The 18,878-nt window shown below is 37.5% G+C and overlaps 1 protein-coding gene across 1 annotated transcript in view; it reads left to right on the top strand.

Moving 5' to 3' along the window:
* INPP4B (inositol polyphosphate-4-phosphatase type II B) overlaps nt 1-18,878 on the top strand; it is a 948,429-nt gene that overhangs the window by 847,699 nt on the left and 81,852 nt on the right. The window contains exons 24-25 of the mRNA XM_057502657.1: nt 2,902-3,042; nt 7,060-7,157. Of these exons, the coding sequence (XP_057358640.1) occupies nt 2,902-3,042; nt 7,060-7,157 (239 nt within the window). The remainder of the gene's footprint in view (nt 1-2,901; nt 3,043-7,059; nt 7,158-18,878) is intronic.

Raw genomic sequence — 18,878 nt, 5'->3', positions numbered from 1 at the left:
TATTACTATGAAGATTATTAGCAAAAGTGGGAAACACACTTTTACCACAACTTATAAGGGCAGCTTACCAGGCCATTAGTCTAGGTAGAGTGCAGGTGCTTCTGAGGGAGTTCCTCAGGCTCTATTCAAAAGTTATCGTACAGATGGGAGAGAGACTTCTAGAGTGGCAAAGTGAGCAGCTTCGCAAATCCTCTCTCCAGAAAGCAACACTGCAGTTAGACAAAATTTTCTGAAACAACCACTTTAGGACTAAGGGAATAAATCAAATCACGCACAAATTTAGAAGTACTTATTAATGAAAAACTAGTGAACATTGGATAAGACAGTTGGAGTCTGTGGCATTTTTGCCAAGGATTGCTTCCATTAACCCCAGCTCTGCCAACACAGCTTTCCAAGGGTGAGGCAGGCCAGGGAGACCAGGAGCTTCACTACCAGAGAAGGCTGACTTGATTTGAATTAGAAGGCAGAAAAAAAGTGTACTCCTGAAAAGTTGTTAGAAACAGTAGTGATTTAGAGAACAGAGGTGCCAAAGCAATTCAATGAAGAATGGAGTCTTTTCAAAAAATGTTGCTGTGACATTTGGTTATACATATGCAGAAAAAAGAATTTTGAGTCTCAATATGCCCCATATGTACAAAGTAACTCACAATGGATCATAGGTCTAAAAAGGGAACTAAAACTATGAAACTTATAGGAGAAAATATTTGTCTAAGTTGGATTAGGTAACATTCTTAAATATGACCCAAAAATTAGATTCAAAACATAAAGATCTTGATAAATAGGATTTAATCAAAATAATAAATTTTAAGTATCACAAATATCACTAAGGACATGAAAATACAAGCCACAGATTGGGACAAATATATACAAATCATATATCTGATAAGGGACTTCTACCCAAAATATATAAAGAAATCTTACAACTCAGTATTAATGAGACAAAAAAAACGAATATAAAAATGGGCAAAGGATTCAAACAGAACTTTTGTCAAATAAGATGCATATGAAACATACTCAACATCATTAGTCATTAGGAGAATGAAACTTAAAACCACAATTAGATACCACTTTCACTTACACTGCAATCGTCATAATCAAAGTCAGATAACAAGTATTGGTAAGTATGTGGAAAGCCTGGAAACCTCTCACATTGCTGGTGGGGACGTGAAATGGTCCTCCCTCTTTGGAAACAGTTTGGCAGTTTCTTAAAAAGTTAAAGCTAAAACTGGCTCTTACATATATACCCAAGAGAAAATGAAACCATATGTCCACACAGAAACTAATGTCTGAATATTCATAGCAGCATTATTCATAATAGCCAAAATCGTGAAGTAATTCAAGTATCTATCAGCTTGTGAATGTTAGAGAACAAGTGGTATATCTGTACAGTAGAACATTACTTGGCAATAAGAAAGAACAGACTCCTGATCATGCTACAATGTGGATGATTTCAAAGTCATTAAGCTAAATGAGAAAAGCTAAAAACAAAAGGCTGTATATCATTTGGTTGCATTTATTACGTAGAAAAGTAGAATCTGTAGAAACAGAAAACAGATCAGTTATTTCCTGGGGTTGACAGTGGGATTAAGGTTTGAATTCAAACAGACATGAGAGATTTTTTTAAGGTGATGGAAATACTTTGAAACTGGATTAAGGTTGTGTTTGTACAACTCTTTAAATTGGTCAAAACTCTGAATTATACATGTAATGCACACACTTATATTACTTATATTTTAATAGAGTTGACAGAAAGTCATCAAAAGTTCTATAATGTTTCACCTTCAGAACAACCTTTAAACTTGGACTGACCCATTGATTCTTCACATATTCCTCAAAGACTTGAAATAAACAAATAACAGCTCTCTATTAGCCAAGCTATTGCAAAGGGCACTGAGAGCAGTGTAAAACAGCAAAATGTGTCCATCCATCTGAGGGGAGTGCTAACATCCCTGCTTGCTGGACTGATGGTATTTTCTGGTTGTCTGGTTTTAAGCTCAGGTAAGAAACATATCTCAGAGCCAGTGATCCAGACTATGTTCAGTTATACTAGGAAACACCAAAAAAGATTTCCACAAAGAGACTCATTAATTGCCCTGTGCTTCTTTTCCCAACCCCAGCACACTATATAGTTCTGGAAACACATGGGTTTTCCTAAATTATGGGCAGAACTCTCTACATTTCAGTACTTAATTCACACTGCATCGAAAGATGCAAAGTTCCAAAATATTTAAGCAGCTATTCTTGACCATATTTTGTGAATCCTCATTCAGATTTTTAACACTCACATTAGGGGTCATTTTTAATGGAAATTTCCAATGAAAGAATGTCTCTGTGATATGCTAATGTTGCAAAATGATCAAGAACCTCCAGAAGTTACACCTTAAATAATGAAACCATTACATTTCCATCAGGCTATCACAAAATATATTGGATATATTATTATTTAATAATAATAAAAAATCAAGCCATGCTAAAAAATGTTACATATGATTTAGTTTATTAGTTTCACGATATTGAAAAATCCATCATTAAATTACCAATCTCATTCTTAGGATTGATTGGGTTTTAAATATAACTAAATCAAAAAATAAGTATGAGGCTCTTATGCCCATGGCCCTGGTGTACAAAAATAAACTAAACATTTTTCCCTTCTTAAAGGAGCTCAGAAGAATGGAGAGAAATCAAACATGTAAACACTTTTTTATGCCAAGTAATTGAATAGTGAAGTGAATGAAATAATTATTGTAGTAATTAATAACAGAAAATAAGCAGATAGCAGCCAAAAACCTAAATCTGTGCTATATTCTAGCTGTCTTACTTTTTCTTTCCAATGAACCTAAAATGACATAAAAATGAATGAATTAAGCAGTGCATTTTCTTTTTGTCCTCCACTGCCTTCAGTGAACATTATGTGGTAGAGGTGAAGCTTCCAGCAAGAATGTTCGAGTCATTGCCTCTACAGATTAAAGAAGGGCAGTTGCTTCATGTGCATCCAGTACTTTTTAATGTTGGCATCAATGAGCAGCAAACTCTTGCTGAGAGGTAAGCTTCGGGTATAAGACTGATACTTCAACTTTTTTTTAATTGTCATGGATATGCTGAGCAATTCCACATGTTCCTAAACATAAGTTGGATTCAGGGGCTCATATTCCTTTTTATCACTACCAAGTTATTTGATATGGCAAGGAAAAATATTCACATTTAAGGATTTCTGGCCTACGTCAAATTGAAATGTGGTAAAATAAGGAGGAAAATACTGATGCCAAAACCAAAATATGTACATGGATTAGTTTTCTTCATACTTCCAAATACCTATGTGTGTATATCAAATTTTAGAATGTTTTATGTTCACGTGTATTTCAACATTGTACACCCAGCTAATTGTGTCAAAATTTTCTGGACCTAAAACACAATCTGTTTTTCCCTTTTGCTTTACTTACTAAAATAGTTGCTATAGGAAATTAACACATCTTTTCAAAAAAACTTGCTCAAACAACAACAAATGATTGTGTGTGATCCTATGAGTCACTGCAAAAACACTTTTTGAGCAGAGGAATTACTATTGCACCTTACATTGTTCACACAGAGATTATTGAAAATGTAGATATGAGTTAAGGTTTAAAGAACACATTTTTAAAGGAATTTAGAGAAAGAAGTTACCATTTGCTATATGGCCTGGCTGCAAAGTTCCCTCATAGGCAAACTTTTTGAGAGTTTGATATGCTTTAGTATTTAAAAATGTTTTCTTGTCTATAATTCACTCTCCAAATGTCTCCTTCCCCCTGAGGCAGAAGTCTAAAAGCACCTAGCATATTCTTTGTCAAGATCTGACAAGTATATAAGTATATTTTAGGCCTTTACCAAAACAAAGTAAACGAAAAATGCCACTATAGTCCTCTTAAACTTCAAAGATGTTCAAGGTTCTTATTTTTATCTATTATTTTTCAGTGATTTCTCTTTCTCTTCCTCTCATCCACAAGATATTTCCTGGACAGGATGGGTTCTTCATGATTCTCACTTGCCAGTTACAAAATTATATGACAGCTTTGTACCACATAGTTAATTTCAAACTGTGGAAGCTATTAATCTCTTTTCTTATGGTTTGCATAAATCAGAATATAATTTTATTCACTGTTATACAAGAAGTTTTCTTTTATAATTAAGCACTTTTGCAAATCAGTGTCTAAGATCAGATTACATTCCAGTCCTAAATATATATATTTGCCTCACAGCAATCTATATATATTTGCCTCACAGCAAGTGGAACGGTTGAGGTGAATGATATTTGTGAACCTAAGTTATACAAATTTGGAAACTGGAAAAAAACAGCACTCTAAATTAATTGTCTCTTCTTTGGTACTGTAGAGTACAGAGTGTGTTGGGTTTGAATTAATAATTTAAAGCCTCTGAGTGTAGTCTTGAGAGAGATGTGAGATTCTACATACACAAACTTCTCATGGAATAGTTAGCATCATATTTTAAAGCCTTCTGGATTAGGTTAAATTGCCATTCATGTCATTGTGACTACTTTAGTTGTTAGTCACTTTATTTAAAAAATGCCCTTTCCCTTCTCTGGCATCTTTCTTGCATACAAAAAAAATATTTTTTTCACAACTGAAAGCTATATAAGATGCATAAGACTTGAAAATGACACAAAATGGCAAAGTAGAGAAAAACATGAAGAGAAGCAGAAAAGCTGGCACTCTAATATCAACCAGCTATTAATTTGGGCAAATCACTTCTTCTCAGTTCTCTGAGCCTCATTTTTCTGATTGTGAATTTTGAGCTTTACTAGACAATGTCTACATGTTAGGTATGCTGTACAATCCAGGTGTAATATTTTACTACATATTTACCCATAGCCAAAATGCATGTTAAGTATATATAAATATAAATATATAAATGGATATATTTAGTAAATAAGTTAAGTATACTAATTCGTCTGCATGGGCTACATGGACAAAATACCACATACTGGATGGCTTAAACAACAGAAGCATATTTCTTACAATTCCAGAAGCTAAGTCCAAGATCAGAGCATGAGCTCATCTGGCACGAGAGCTCTCTTCAGCTTTCTCACTGTGCCCTCGCGTGCTCTCTTTGTGTATACACAGAGAGAGCAGAGCTCTCTGGTATCTCTTTTAACAAGGATGCTAATCCTGTTGGAGAAGGGCCCCACCCTTATGACCTCACTTAACCTTAATTATTTCCTTAAAGGCTTCATCTCCAAACACAGACACAATAGGGGTCTAGCTCCGACATGTGATTTCTGGGAGGACCCAATAACACTAATATTACTTAAGCAAGGATGATACTTTTAAAATACTTGTTGATTATAATGTCTGAAAAAGAATACCATTTTGAAATTTAGAGAAACCCTCTGGTAGATTTTCCTGGGCCTATTTCTTATGGTTCAGTTTTAACCCAGTATGGAAATTGAGCATTCACTGGCACCACTGTGCTACACTGTGGGACACAGGGAGTACATGGAGTAACAAGAACAGGTATAATTCTGTCCAGAAGGAACTTACCATCCAGGAAGGAAGACAGGTTGACAAATAATACATTATATTTTGACCCATACAATTAACAAAGATCTGAAAGGGACAGGAATGGTGAAGGAAATAAAGAGATTCACAGATGGGACAGGATTTCCTCCACAAGCTTTCATAGAGTACATGAGCCTTCCACAAGGCTTTGAAGGATAAATAGGAATTAATCAAGCTGAGTAGTCACAGGGGGAAATAGCATGCAACAGTCCTGAATGCATCAGAATCCTGGTGGCAAGGGAGAAGAATGTAAACACATTCCCACAAAGAGTTTTGGAAACCTTTGTCAAGTTAGATGCTAAACTAAGGAGACTGGACTTTGTCCTTGTAGGGAGAGGAGAAGCAGTAAGTCTGGTGAACTGATTTGATGCCAGCCACTGCTGGCACATAGTGGGTGTTAGATAAATATTTGTTGAAGGAATGAATGATCTGTCGAGGATATAAAGGATAGATTGGAAGGGAAGGAGACTGAGGCATAGCACTTGAATATTCAGGAAGCTTTATATCCAGTCTAGACTGGATATAATTAGTATATACTTAATATGAAATTACAGTGATAAAGTAGAAAGAAAGAGTACCAGAGATGTGAAAAGATCAACGAATAGTGAGTAGGGTGGGGAAAAGAGAGTGACCCAGAAGAGTGCCTGAATTTTTGAACCTGAGTTAATGTCAGAACATCAGGCACATGTTTGTTTCTACTCAAAAGGAGGTGGTTTATGTTTAGAGTTTTGTTGCATATTAAAAGGGATTGGATAATTCATGGTGAAATTTTCATGTGACATCTAGAAATACAGATTTGGATGGAGACACATATTGGAAGCCATTAATTTACATAGCATCTTTCTGTAGACACAAGTGGACTTGATGTTTAAACCGGGAAATGCTTAAAGAAAACACAAGGGCAGTGATATGTAGGTAGAAAGTTCTGTGTTGAAGAAGGGGAAGAAGAGTGCCAGTACAGAGGCTGTCAACCTTCATGATGTGGACATAAAATCATGTCAGCAGAAGTGAACTACTCTTTGGTAGACTGCAGAGCTCTACACATGCCAACAGCAGTTGACGGCATATGCAAGACTGTATGAAGCCCAGTTTTCAGTTCTGATCTTCTGGACCCCTTCTAAGGTGTCATGGTGAAGAGGAAGATTGGAGGGATAAAACAGAGACAGAGGGTTTTTTACTCCTGTGGAGATATAGCTCTGCAGAGGTGGGGAGACAAACAAACTGAGTATCAGTTATGCACAGGCACAGGGCTGGTATTTTAAATTTGGTATTTCATTTAAATTCACTTTTGATGACTGTGAGAATATTTTGGTGTCTCAAAGGAGACTGGTGGAATCAGGACCAGTGGAGACTGGAATATGTTTGAAATCACCATCATGCAATGTTGCTAAAAAAAAGAGACTTTTTCCTTAGGAAACTATTACTATCTATTTAAAAAGGAGAGATTAAAAATGTTACTTTCAGGTGCTATTTTATAACTTATAACTATTTTATTTTTTTCGGTTCTAAGGTTTGGAGATGTCTCTTTGCAAGAAAGTATTAATCAGGAAAATTTTGAACTTCTTAAAGAATATTATACGATATTTATAGAAAGGATGCCTCCTGATTGTAAGTATGCAATTTATGGAAAACAACAATAATTTCTTGATTATGATCTTGAGGAGAGGTCAGACATAGAGGGCAATGGAAAGAAGAAGCATGAGGTGGGGATTCTGAGCCAAAAGGACTGATTGCCAGGGCAGCGTGGCCGACACCTGCCTCATTGCCCTGATTGTACTCTTGAATGTGTCCTGATGTTCATGCTAGGACATTAATTTCAGTGCCATTGGGAAATGCCAAAAGTTAAAAATAAGAAATTTATATTTAGAAATCTCAATTAAATCCAATAGAAATTTTGTATAATTCTTAAGCATGTAAAAGACCTTAATAAAGATTTAGGTTTCTGACTTATACAGAAGTCTGAAGCTACATAAAATATATCACACATATATGGGAGAAAATCAGATAGAATGCAAGTTATACAGAGAAGTATATAAAAACTAAGACAAAGTGATAAAAACTAAGGAACCAGTGTACTGAATATACTTGTTGCAATGTTTATGTGAATGCTAACACACCCAAGCCTCTAGAAATCTGTTTTACACTTTAGGGATTTGGGTTTTTTTCCCATTGTTCAGTTCTGTATTTCCTTCTCCCAAAAAATTAAGCACATAATATTTGAGCGGTCCACAAAGTTGAGAATGAATGTGGAGCTCATCTAAAAGTAGTATAAATATGTTGAGACAGTGAGATATTGAGGCAGTTGTCTTAACATACCAAATTTTTCCTGATATTTTGTTTCTTATTATGTGAACATATTTTTTGAGGTAGCACAATCATAGACTTGATAGAATGAAATGTGACTGTGATTGTTTTCCATAATAAAAGTCAAAGCCTGATTTATGCAATTATACCAAAATATGTGGGGTTATTCCTCATGTAGAAATATTGTAACCCAAAGCACCATTTAGGTTACAATCCATTCAAGGAAGAAACTATAAAGCTTTATTAAAATTATGAATAGATACTAGGCTATTTGCTAAGGAGAAAATGACCATGCTGGATCACGCCCATAATCCATATAATCTATTATTTTTCTTCCATGGTGAAATCAAGGACAATCTGTATCAATATGAAAAGGATAGATTACTACTGTAAGCATATTATTTTCATTTATTAATCCATTTTGGATGTTTTTAAAGTAAAAAATGTCCCTTTCTTCCCCAAAGATTTTTTTTTAGCTTTAAGGAAATGTCCCCTACTTTGTGATATTAGGATTTAATGCAAAAATACATTCAGCCTATATATTTCCACATTCAAAAAAGCCCAGTCAATTAACCCTCATCTCTTTACTCTTTTTTTTTATTTTTTGGTATCATTAATCTACAATTACATGAAGGACATTATGTTCACTAGGCTCCCCCACTCACCAAGTCCCCCCCCCACATACCCGTTCACAGTCACTGTCCATCAACATAGTAAGATGCTGTAAAATCACTACTTGTCTTCTCTCTGTTGCACAGCCTTCCCCGTGCCACCCCCCCACTATACATATTAATCGTAATGCCCCCTTTCTTTTTTTCCCGCCCTTATCTCTCCCTTCCCACCCGTCCTCCCCAGTCCCTTTCCCTTTGGTAACTGTTAGTCCATTCTTGTGTTCTGTGCTTCTGCTGCTCTTTTGTTCCTTCAGTTTTCTTTTGTTCTTATACTCCCCATAGAGTGAAATCATGTGGTACTTGTCTTTCTCCGCCTGGCTTATTTCACTGAGCATAATACCCTCTAGCTCCATCCATGTTGTCACAAATGGTAGGATCTGTTTTTTTCTTACAGCTGAGTAATATTCCATTGTGTGTATGTACCACATCTTCTTTATCCATTCACCTACTGATGGACATTTAGGTTGCTTCCATATCTTGGCTATTGTAAATAGGGGTGCATCTGTCTTTTTCAAACTGGAGTGCTGCATTCTTAGGGTAAATTCCTAGAAGTGGAATTAGTGGGTCAAATGGTATTTCTATTTTGAGCATTTTGAGGAACCTCCATACTGCTTTCCACAATGGTTGAACTAATTTACATTCCCACCAGAAGTGCAGGAGGGTTCCCCTTTCTCCACAACCTCGCCAACATTTGTTGTTGTTTGTCTTTTGGATGGTAGCCATCCTTACTGGTGTGAGATGATATCTCATTGAGGTTTTAATTTGCACTTCTCTGATGACAAGTGATGTGGAGCATCTTTTCATGTGTCTGTTGGCCATCTGAATTTCTTCTTTAGAGAACTGTCTATTCAGCTCCTCTGCCCATTTATTAATTGGATTATTTCCTTTTTGTTTGTTGAAGTGTGTGAGCTCTTTATATATTTTGGATGTCAACCCTTTATCGGATCTGTCATTTATGAATATATTTTCCCAAACTGTAAAATACCTTTTTGTTCTATTGATGGTGTCCTTTGATGTACAGAAGCTTTTCAGCTTGACATAGTCCCATTTGTTCATTTTTGCTTTTGTTTCCCTTGCCCGGGGAGATATGTTCAACATGTCACTCATGTTTATGTCTAAGAGATTTTTGCCTATGTTTTTTTCTAAGAGTTTTATGGTTTCATGACTTACATTCAAGTCTTTGATCCATTTCTAATTTACTTTTGTGTATGGGGTTAGACAGTGATCCAGATTCACTCTCATACATGTAGCTGTCCAGTTTGCCAGCACCATCTGTTGAAGAGACTATCATTTCCCCATTGTATGTCCATGGCCCTTTATCGAATATTAGTTGACCATATATGTTTTGGTTAATGTTTGTAGTCTCTATTCCATTCCACTGGTCTGTGGCTCTGTTCTTGTGCCAGTACCAAATTGTCTTGATTACTGTGGCTTTGTAGTAGAGCTTGAAGTTGGGGAGTGAGATACCCCCGACTTTATTCTTCCTTCTCAGGATTGCTTTAGCTATTCAGGGTCTTTGGTGTTTCCATATGAATTTTTGAACTATTTGTTCCAGTTCATTGAAGAATGCTGTTGGTAATTTGATAGGGATTGCATCGAATCTGTATATTGCTTTGGGCAGGATGGCCATTTTGATGATATTAATTCTTCCTAGCCAGGAGCATGGGATGAGTTTCCATTTGTTAGTGTCCTCTTTAATTTCTCTTAAGAGTGTCTTATAGTTTTCAGAGTATAGGTCTTTCACTTCCTTGGTTAGGTTTATTCCTAGGTATTTTATTCTTTTTGATGCTATTGTGAATGGAATTGTCTTCCTGATTGCTCTTTCTATTAGCTTATTGTTAGTGTATAGGAAAGCCACAGATTTCTGTGTGTTGATTTTGTATCCTGCAACTTTGCTGAATTCCGATATTAGCTCTAGTAGTTTCGGAGTGGAATCTTTAGGGTTTTTAATGTACAATATCATGTCATCTGCAAATAGTGACAGTTTAACTTCTTCTTTACCAATCTGGATTCCTTGTATTTCTTTGTTTTGTCTAATTGCCATGGCTAGGACCTCCAGTACTATGTTAAATAACAGTGGGGAGAGTGGGCATCCCTGTCTTGTTCCCGATCTCCAAGGAAAAGCTTTCAGCTTCTCGCTGTTCAGTATGATGTTGGCTGTGGGTTTATCATAGATGGCCTTTATTATGTTGAGGTACTTGCCCTCTATACCCATTTTGTTGAGAGTTTTTATCATAAATGGATGTTGAATTTTATCGAATGCTTTTTTAGCATCTATGGAGATGATCATGTGGTTTTTGTCCTTCTTTTTGTTGATGTGGTGGATGATGTTGATGGATTTTCGAATGTTGTACCATCCTTGCATCCCTGGGATGAATCCCACTTTGTCATGGTGTATGTTCCTTTTGATGTATTTTTGAATTCGGTTTGCTAATATTTTGTTGAGTATTTTTGCATCTACGTTCATCAGGGATATTGGTCTGTAGTTTTCTTTTTTGGTGGGGTCTTTGCCTGTTTTTGGTATTAGGGTGATGTTGGCTTCATAGAATGAGTTTGGGAGTATTCCCTCCTCTTCTATTTTTTGGAAAACTTTAAGGAGAATGGGTATTATGTCTTCCCTGTATGTCTGGTAAAATTCCGAGGTAAATCCATCTGGTCTGGGGGTTTTGTTCTTTGGTAGTTTTTTGATTACCGCTCCAATTTCGTTGCTGGTAATTGGTCTGTTTAAATTTTCTGTTTCTTTCTGGGTCAGTCTTAAAAGGTTTTATTTTTCTAGGAAGTTGTCCATTTCTCCTAGGTTTTCCATCTTGTTAGCATATAGTTTTTCATAGTACTCTCTAATTATTCTTTGTATTTTTGTGGGGTCCGTCGTGATTTTTCCTTTCTCATTTCTGATTCTGTTGATGTGTGTTGACTCTCTTTTCCTCTTAATAAGTCTGGCGAGAGGCTTATCTATTTTGTTTATTCTCTCAGAGAACTAGCTCTTGGTTTCATTGATTTTTACTATTGTTTTATTCTTCTCAATTTTATTTATTTCTTCTCTGATCTTTATTATGTCCCTCCTTCTGCTGACCTTATTCCTCATTTGTTCTTCTTTTTCCAATTTCGATAATTGTGACATTAGACCATTCATTTGGGATTGTTCTTCCTTTTTAAAATATGCCTGGATTGCTATATACTTTCCTCTTAAGACTGCTTTTGCTGTATCCCACAGTAGTTGGGGCTTTGTGTTGTTGTTGTCGTTTGTTTCCATATATTGCTGGATCTCAATTTTAATTTGGTCATTGATCCATTGATTATTTAGGAGCATGTTGTTAAACCTCCATGTGTTTGTGAGCCTTTTGCTTTCTTTGTGCAATTTATTTCTAGTTTTATGCCTTTGTGGTCTGAAAAGTTGGTTGGTAGGATTTCAATCTTTTGGAATTTACTGAGGCTCTTTTTGTGGCCTAGTATGTGGTCTATTCTGGAGAATGTTCCTTGTGCACTTGAGAAGAATGTGTATCCTGTTGCTTTTGGATGTAGAGTTTTATAGATGTCTATTAGGTCCATCTGTTCTAGTATGTTATTCAGTGCCTCTGTGTCCTTGCTTATTTTCTGTCTGGTGGGTCTGTTCTTTGGAGTGAGTGGTGTGTTGAAGTCTCCCAAAATGAATGCATTGCATTCTATTTCCTCCTTTAATTCTGTCAGTATTTGTTTCACATATGTTGGTGCTCCTGTATTGGGTGCATAGATATTTATAATGGTTATATCCTCTTGTTGTACTGAGCCCTTTATCATTATGTAATGTCCTTCTTTATCTTTTGTTACTTTCTTTATTTTGAAGTCTATTTTGTCTGATACTAGTATTGCAACACCTGCTTTTTTCTCTCTGTTGTTTGCATGAAATATCTTTTTCCATCCCATGACTTTAAGTCTGTGCATGTCTTTGGGTTTGAGGTGAGTCCCTTGTAATCAGTATATGGATGGGTATTGCTTTTTTATCCATTCTATGACTCTTTGTCTTTTGATTGGTGCTTTCAGTCCATTTATATTTAGGGTGATTATTGAAAGGTATGTAATTATTGCCATTGCAGGCTTTAAGTTTGTGGTTACCAAAGGTTCAAGGTTAGCTTCTTTACTATCTTACTGTCTAACTTAAGTCGCTTATTGAGCTATTATCAACACGGTCTGATGATTCTTTATTTCTCTCCCTTCTTATTCCTCCTCCTCCCTTCTTCATATGCTGAGTGTTTTGTTCTGTGCTCTTTTTAGGAGTGCTCCCATCTAGAGCAGTCCCTGTAAGATGCCCTGTAGAGGTGGTTTGTGGGAGGCATATTCTCTCAACTTTTGCTTGTCTATGAATTGTTTAATCCCTCCTTCATATTTAAATTTTAATCATGCTGGATACAGTATTCTTGGTTCGAGGCCCTTCTGTTTCATTGCATTAAGTATATCATGCCATTCTCTTCTGGCCTGTAAGGTTTCTGTTGAGAATTCTGATGATAGCCTGATGGGTTTTCCTTTGTAGGTGACCTTCTTTTTCTCTCTGGCTGCCTTTAATACTCTGTCCTTGTCTTTGATCTTTGCCATTTTAAATATTATGTGTCTTGGTGTTGCCCTCCTTGGATCCCTTGTCATGGGAGTTCTGTGTACCTCTGTGGTCTGAGGGGTCATTTCCTCCCCTAGTTTGAGGAAGTTTTCAGCAATTATTTCTTCAAAGACACTTTCTATCCCTTTTTCTCTCTCTTCTTCTTCTTGCACCCCTACAATGAGGATACTGTTCCGTTTCGATTGGTCACACAGTTCTCTTAATATTCTTTCATTGTTGGAGATCCTTTTTTCTCTCTCTGCATCAGCTTCTCTGCATTCCTGTTCTGCTTTTTCTAGTCCATTAATGGTCTCTTGCATGTTGTCCATTCTGCTTTGAAGTCCTTCCAGAGATTGTTTTATTTCTGTATTCTCCCTCCTTAGTTCTTGCCTATTTCTCTGCAAGTCCATCAGCATGGTTATGACTTTTGTTTTGAATTCTTTTTCAGGAAGACTGGTTAAATCTATCTCCCCAGGTTCCTTCTCAGGGGAAGATGTAGGAGATGTTGAAGATGTCTGGGTTAGTCTTGTCTGGATCAAATTTTTTTGCCTTTTCATATTGATAGGTGTAGTGGAGTGCTATTGACTCATCTGTCAGCTGGGAGAGTCAAGCCTCTTTCCACTCGGCTCCTGGCCTTTCTTTACTGGGACAACTGCGACCCTTAGTGGCCTGTGTTGGGCAATTGCATGTAGACTGGTTCTCTGTATCTTGCCCGGCAGCTATGGAGGAAGCTCCCTTGCTGTGGGCGTGGCCAGCCTCAGGCTGCTGCTCTGCTATGGCAGGGCCCTGGAGGGGTAAGGACGGGGGGCTGTTTGGCTGTTTACCTCCGTGAGGGGTCTCAGAGCTGTTGCCCAGGGGGTTAGTGCACCTGGAGTTCCCTGGAATTTCCAGCTGCTGGACTGTGACCCAGGATGCTTCCGTCCAGGTGTGGGGTCCCTGTCCCTTTAAGTCTTTCAAAAACACTCACTTTTCTTTTTCCCAGAGGCGCCGGCTGTGGGACCCGCTCACAGGTCTTACTGTCCTGCTTCCCTAGTTTCCAACACCCCACGCATGCACTGTGTGTGTGCTCTGGTCCAGATGGCTAGGGCTGGATGTTCAGCAGTCCTGGGGTCCCTCTCCCTCCCCGCTCCGACTCCTTTCCTCCCGCCAGGAGCCTGGGTGAGGGGCCTCGGGTACTGCTGGGCTGCAGCTTGTATCTTACCCCCTTCACCAGGTGCTGTGTTCTCGCAGGTGTGGATGTAGTCTGTCTGTTGTCTATCTTCTGGTCTCTCTTTTAGGGATAGTTATATTTGTTGTATTTTCAAAAATATATATGTTTTTGGGAGGAGATTCCCACTGTCCTACTCACGCCGCCATCTTGGCTCCACCTCCTCTTTACTCTTTTCTTATGAAAACTTCTATGGCCTAAATACTTATTCTAACCCCACACATTCTCTAATTCTGTAAAATATATAGTAAGTTCAATTAACAATGTTAATTCAACAGTCCACATGCAGGGAATCATTTATCATAATAACTGTCATCATCTTTACTGTAAGAGGGTGGGGCTAGGGGTTTAGAATTAAAGTGTGTTCAGCATAGTCTGGTGATTTGTAGATTAATCTATTTTAAAATCTCAGGTTCACTTGGAATAAATATTCAATCAAATTCAGTATTATTATCCTCCATCCCTGCCTTCCTTGTAGCTGCAGAAAGGCCACTAGTGGTAGGGAGGGAGGTACTCTCTCTCCCTCTCTTGGAAGTTTCATGGGGTCTAGAAGAGATGGAAGCCAGATATGAAAAGCCCAAGAATAGGCAATCACTTTCCTGTACATCTTTGCTGAATCTTCATTTGAAGCATGAAATACGTATTTGAAGTTGGTGTCAGACAGCAGAGCTGTTGATCCTGTGAGGGCTCTTTGCTCTGTCTGGGAGAGTGTTGTGTGTTTCTCCCTCACTTTTTCTTTGTGTAGTGACACAGCTCTCAGACAGATATTCACCTGTCCCGACTCTAAAGCACAGTAAATCATCAGGAGCTACTTCTCCTCAGGCTTTGCTTGTGATATTAATTGGCCCCTTTGGTCAACTGGAGAAACTGCCCTGGGGCAGATGTGAGGGCTCCTCCTCCTCCTCCTCCTCCTCCTTGTTTTGATCTTCCCTTTGGATTTGATGGTCTCATCAACCTTTCAAGGCCCCTTTCATGCTCACCTACATTTTGGGATAGCAAAATAAAATAAAATAAAGCACTTCTGTAAGCCACTAGTACAAGTTGTTCCATGTTTTGGAGTCACCGTCACATCTCATACGTGATTCATACCTCCTGACTTTGGTGGAAGGAGCAGATGAAATGCTTCTTTCTCTCCCCTTTAAATAGGAGTGACCAAATGCCAATTTATCATCTCCAATCTCTGTTCTCTCCCTGAAAATAGTGCCCATCTCTTATCCTTTTTCCAAAAAGGAAGAGGGTATTGTCATGCAAGTCTATTGGAATACTATCGCTGTGACCCCTCTGTTAGCACTCTGAGGGTAGTCTGTGTAGCACTGTGAGCTAAGAAGGAGAAACAATCAGGACCTCTGCTGAGCTGTTGCAAAGTATCTCCATAATAGTTGATATCCTTGTCATATCTTTAGTATTTCATCAACTACAGCATACGAATGATACACAAAATACATTTTAGAAAAATTATCTTAGGTTTGTAATAAGCATAAGTAGAATGCTGTTGTCATATTTCATCATGTATTTTTTTCAGGGAGCAACTGTGCTGGATGTCTCACATTCAATTTAGTAGACATTGGTGGGGTTTACATTACGGACAAAAGTCTGTGCCAATCACTATGGATGATGAAACATGAGCAAGATACAGTCTAAGCTTCTAGTAGCTCACAAACAAATGACTCAATGTGATCAAGGAATAGTTTACATTAACTCTAAGTCTCTTTCCAGATATTAGTTGCTAATCTTGGAGTGTTAGTCCTTTCTTTGAATAATTTAATTAGGTTTTTGTTGTTGTTCAAAAAGTGTTGCTTTGTACTTGATCAGTTTTACACTCATTTTGTGTGATCGTGCATTGCCTTTGGTCACTTTGGCACTAGGGAAAATAAAAGATCCTTTATTTCCATTTATTGAAATAAGAAAATAGAGTGAGAACCTAGTTTGTGGATAATTAATTTTGGAGGAATTAAGTAAACTTCTGTGTATTCCACATAGAAAGTGAGAAAATACATATGCTAGGAGTAAACTATCTGTAAGTATAAGGAAAAGGGGAACTGAGGAACCCACACCATGGAATGATTACAGGTTGGTGGGCATCACGCATCAATGCAGCTGAGTGAGACCACTGAGCGGAGAAGGTGAACAGTGACACAAATGTGTTAATGAAGAAAGAGAATGAGGATAAAGAAGGCTGTTGGAATTGGTGGTTAGAAACGACTTGTGACATTTGATGGAGTAGTTTTAATAAAACCATGGACCAAAACCACATGTCAGGCATTTAAGGAGAAAACTTGTGTTATTCAAGTAGAGATTCAGAAGGAATGCCATCCCCTTAGGAAAGTTACCAGTGAACAAAGAGAAATAAAACACAGACTGAAAGCTATAGAATCAAGTGAGAGGATTTCTCTCCTTTGTTTCTCTTGAGTTTAGTTTTCTAAGAGAGATGGACCCTTTAAAGACAGACGGAAATTGCATAGTTTTTAGCAGTCAGGTTCCCGCTCTGGACCCTGCCTACAGGCTCTATAGGCGGGTGAAATGGTAAGGCCCCTGGCACCAGCCAGAAAGCCCACAAGGGGCCTCAGGAGAGCAGAAGACTAGATCTCCCATGTGATTCAGACAGAATATTACCTGACAAGGGAAGGTAGTATTCTGGTTTTAAGAAAAAGAGGTCTGCCATGCCTGGCTGAGGCCTTTCAACACCTGAAGAATTCCATCGGAAGGTCACAGATAATTTTTTAAGGTTGATATTCTGAGTGTATAAGTTTGGAGAGTCCAAAGTATAGTTTGGGACTGGCCCCCAGACCCCTGCCACTCACCTGGTCAGGTCTCCCATGGCTCTTTGGTAACTTCAGAGGAGAAAGTCTTAAGAAAAGGTTCTGTTCCACAACCACTATACTAACTTTAAAAATCAAATCAATCACTGTTTTCCCTGATATCCTGTCAAATTCTTAATATAATTATTAAAATATAATTCCTTAACTATAATTTGTAAAAGCAGTGTGTGCATGTCAAGCACTTGGATGTTTAGTTTTGCTGGGCTAAGCTTTAGTTCACAGTATGCAATTTATGTAGACCAAAATATTTTTGTTCCCTTTGAACTTATATTTTTAGTTAACATTTTGATTTATCTTATTTTTCATTTAAAAAATAGGTCAGTGAAGCTAACTGCTTCAGTTAAGGATAAAATTAGAAAGAAAATGGTTAGAACAAAATTCCAAGTAATGTGAAATATATAAAAAGTAACAGGACTCCAGTGGGACAAGAAAACATTCAAATGAGAAGATTTCTCAGAAGTAGATGAAAAAGAAAAGCTTATCTGATAATATCTAAAACCCAGTTTTACTAGATGAGAGAATGGGTCAACTCACCTTAATAGCTAATACTTTGTCTTTTAAAGATATTTCTATACAGCCATTGAAAATTTAACAAGTTTTTCAAGCATGGAACAGAACTTTCTAGTAAATCAAGATAATTTCTTTAGAGCAAGTATGTAGTAATACTTTCCTGAACAAAATTATTGGATTTTTTTTCTAGAACAAATGAAAAGAATATAGAGTTACCAAGGAATCATTCACAGTTGTACTTCATGTAAAATAAACTTGCAAACTGACACACATAGGACTACTGCTGAGAAACAGACAACTGCATCTGTGACGTGTGTTCTGCTCTGGAGGGACTCAGTACTGGGTCTCAGGAGACTTCTCTTGCAGATCACACTGTTGGGCTTTTTGTGGTGTTCATGGAGAGCAGTCACTGTCACATGCTAACAGGTATCTTTTCTTACAAATGGGTAAAATCACTGAGAAGCAACATATAAATCAGTTTTAGGAATATTGAGCACATATCAAAGAGTCGCACCACATCTGTTCTGTTTGTCAATAAAATAAGATTTCTTAAATGGATATTTCTTTCAGTTAGTGATTATTTTGTGAACTCTGTTGCAGACCAGAAACTATGTTATGAGATCAACACAGACAGCATCAGCTACGTGTGCCGCATAGATGGGCAATGCTCTGTAAACAAAAAGAGAGTGCATCTGAATAATAATCCACTTACTGCTTATTTACCTAAAATTGGAGCCCACATGTGTTGACACTTGGAACATGGTTCACGGCTGCCACGAGTTTAAAATGCTGCTTTCACTTTCTTAGGACAGGCTCTTCTGGGTGGTTTTGGTCCTGGTTTTCAATTCTCTCTACCCTTAGACCACCAGGCCTCAGCAGGCTCTGGAAATTACCTGAATGTGTAAAGTGAGGAAATGAGTTACAACAAATATCTCAAAAGACATTAACGAACATGCATGGATATGCAGTTTCACACATAGACACACACACACTCACACACACACACCACTGAAGGTCTTCCAACAATCCTGAGTATTTTTGATTAACAAAAGACTTTCTGATACAGGTTAAACATTTCCCAGATTACAAAGTAAACTTTTAAATTATTAACTTTTTCCCCAGACATGGTAATGCTGGATTTCCTCTGAATGATTCACATTTTTGTAGGGAGATCCTTTCTGATCATTAGGACAGTCTCTCAACATTTGCAGAACTGGGCCTCAGAGGCTACTATTTTATTCTGTCAGCTGA

This window comes from Manis pentadactyla, chromosome 5 (assembly GCF_030020395.1).
Source record: "Manis pentadactyla isolate mManPen7 chromosome 5, mManPen7.hap1, whole genome shotgun sequence".
Lineage (NCBI taxonomy): Eukaryota > Metazoa > Chordata > Mammalia > Pholidota > Manidae > Manis > Manis pentadactyla.
The sequence above is the reverse complement of the archived record's forward strand: the minus strand, read 5'-3'. Positions and strand labels throughout refer to the sequence as shown.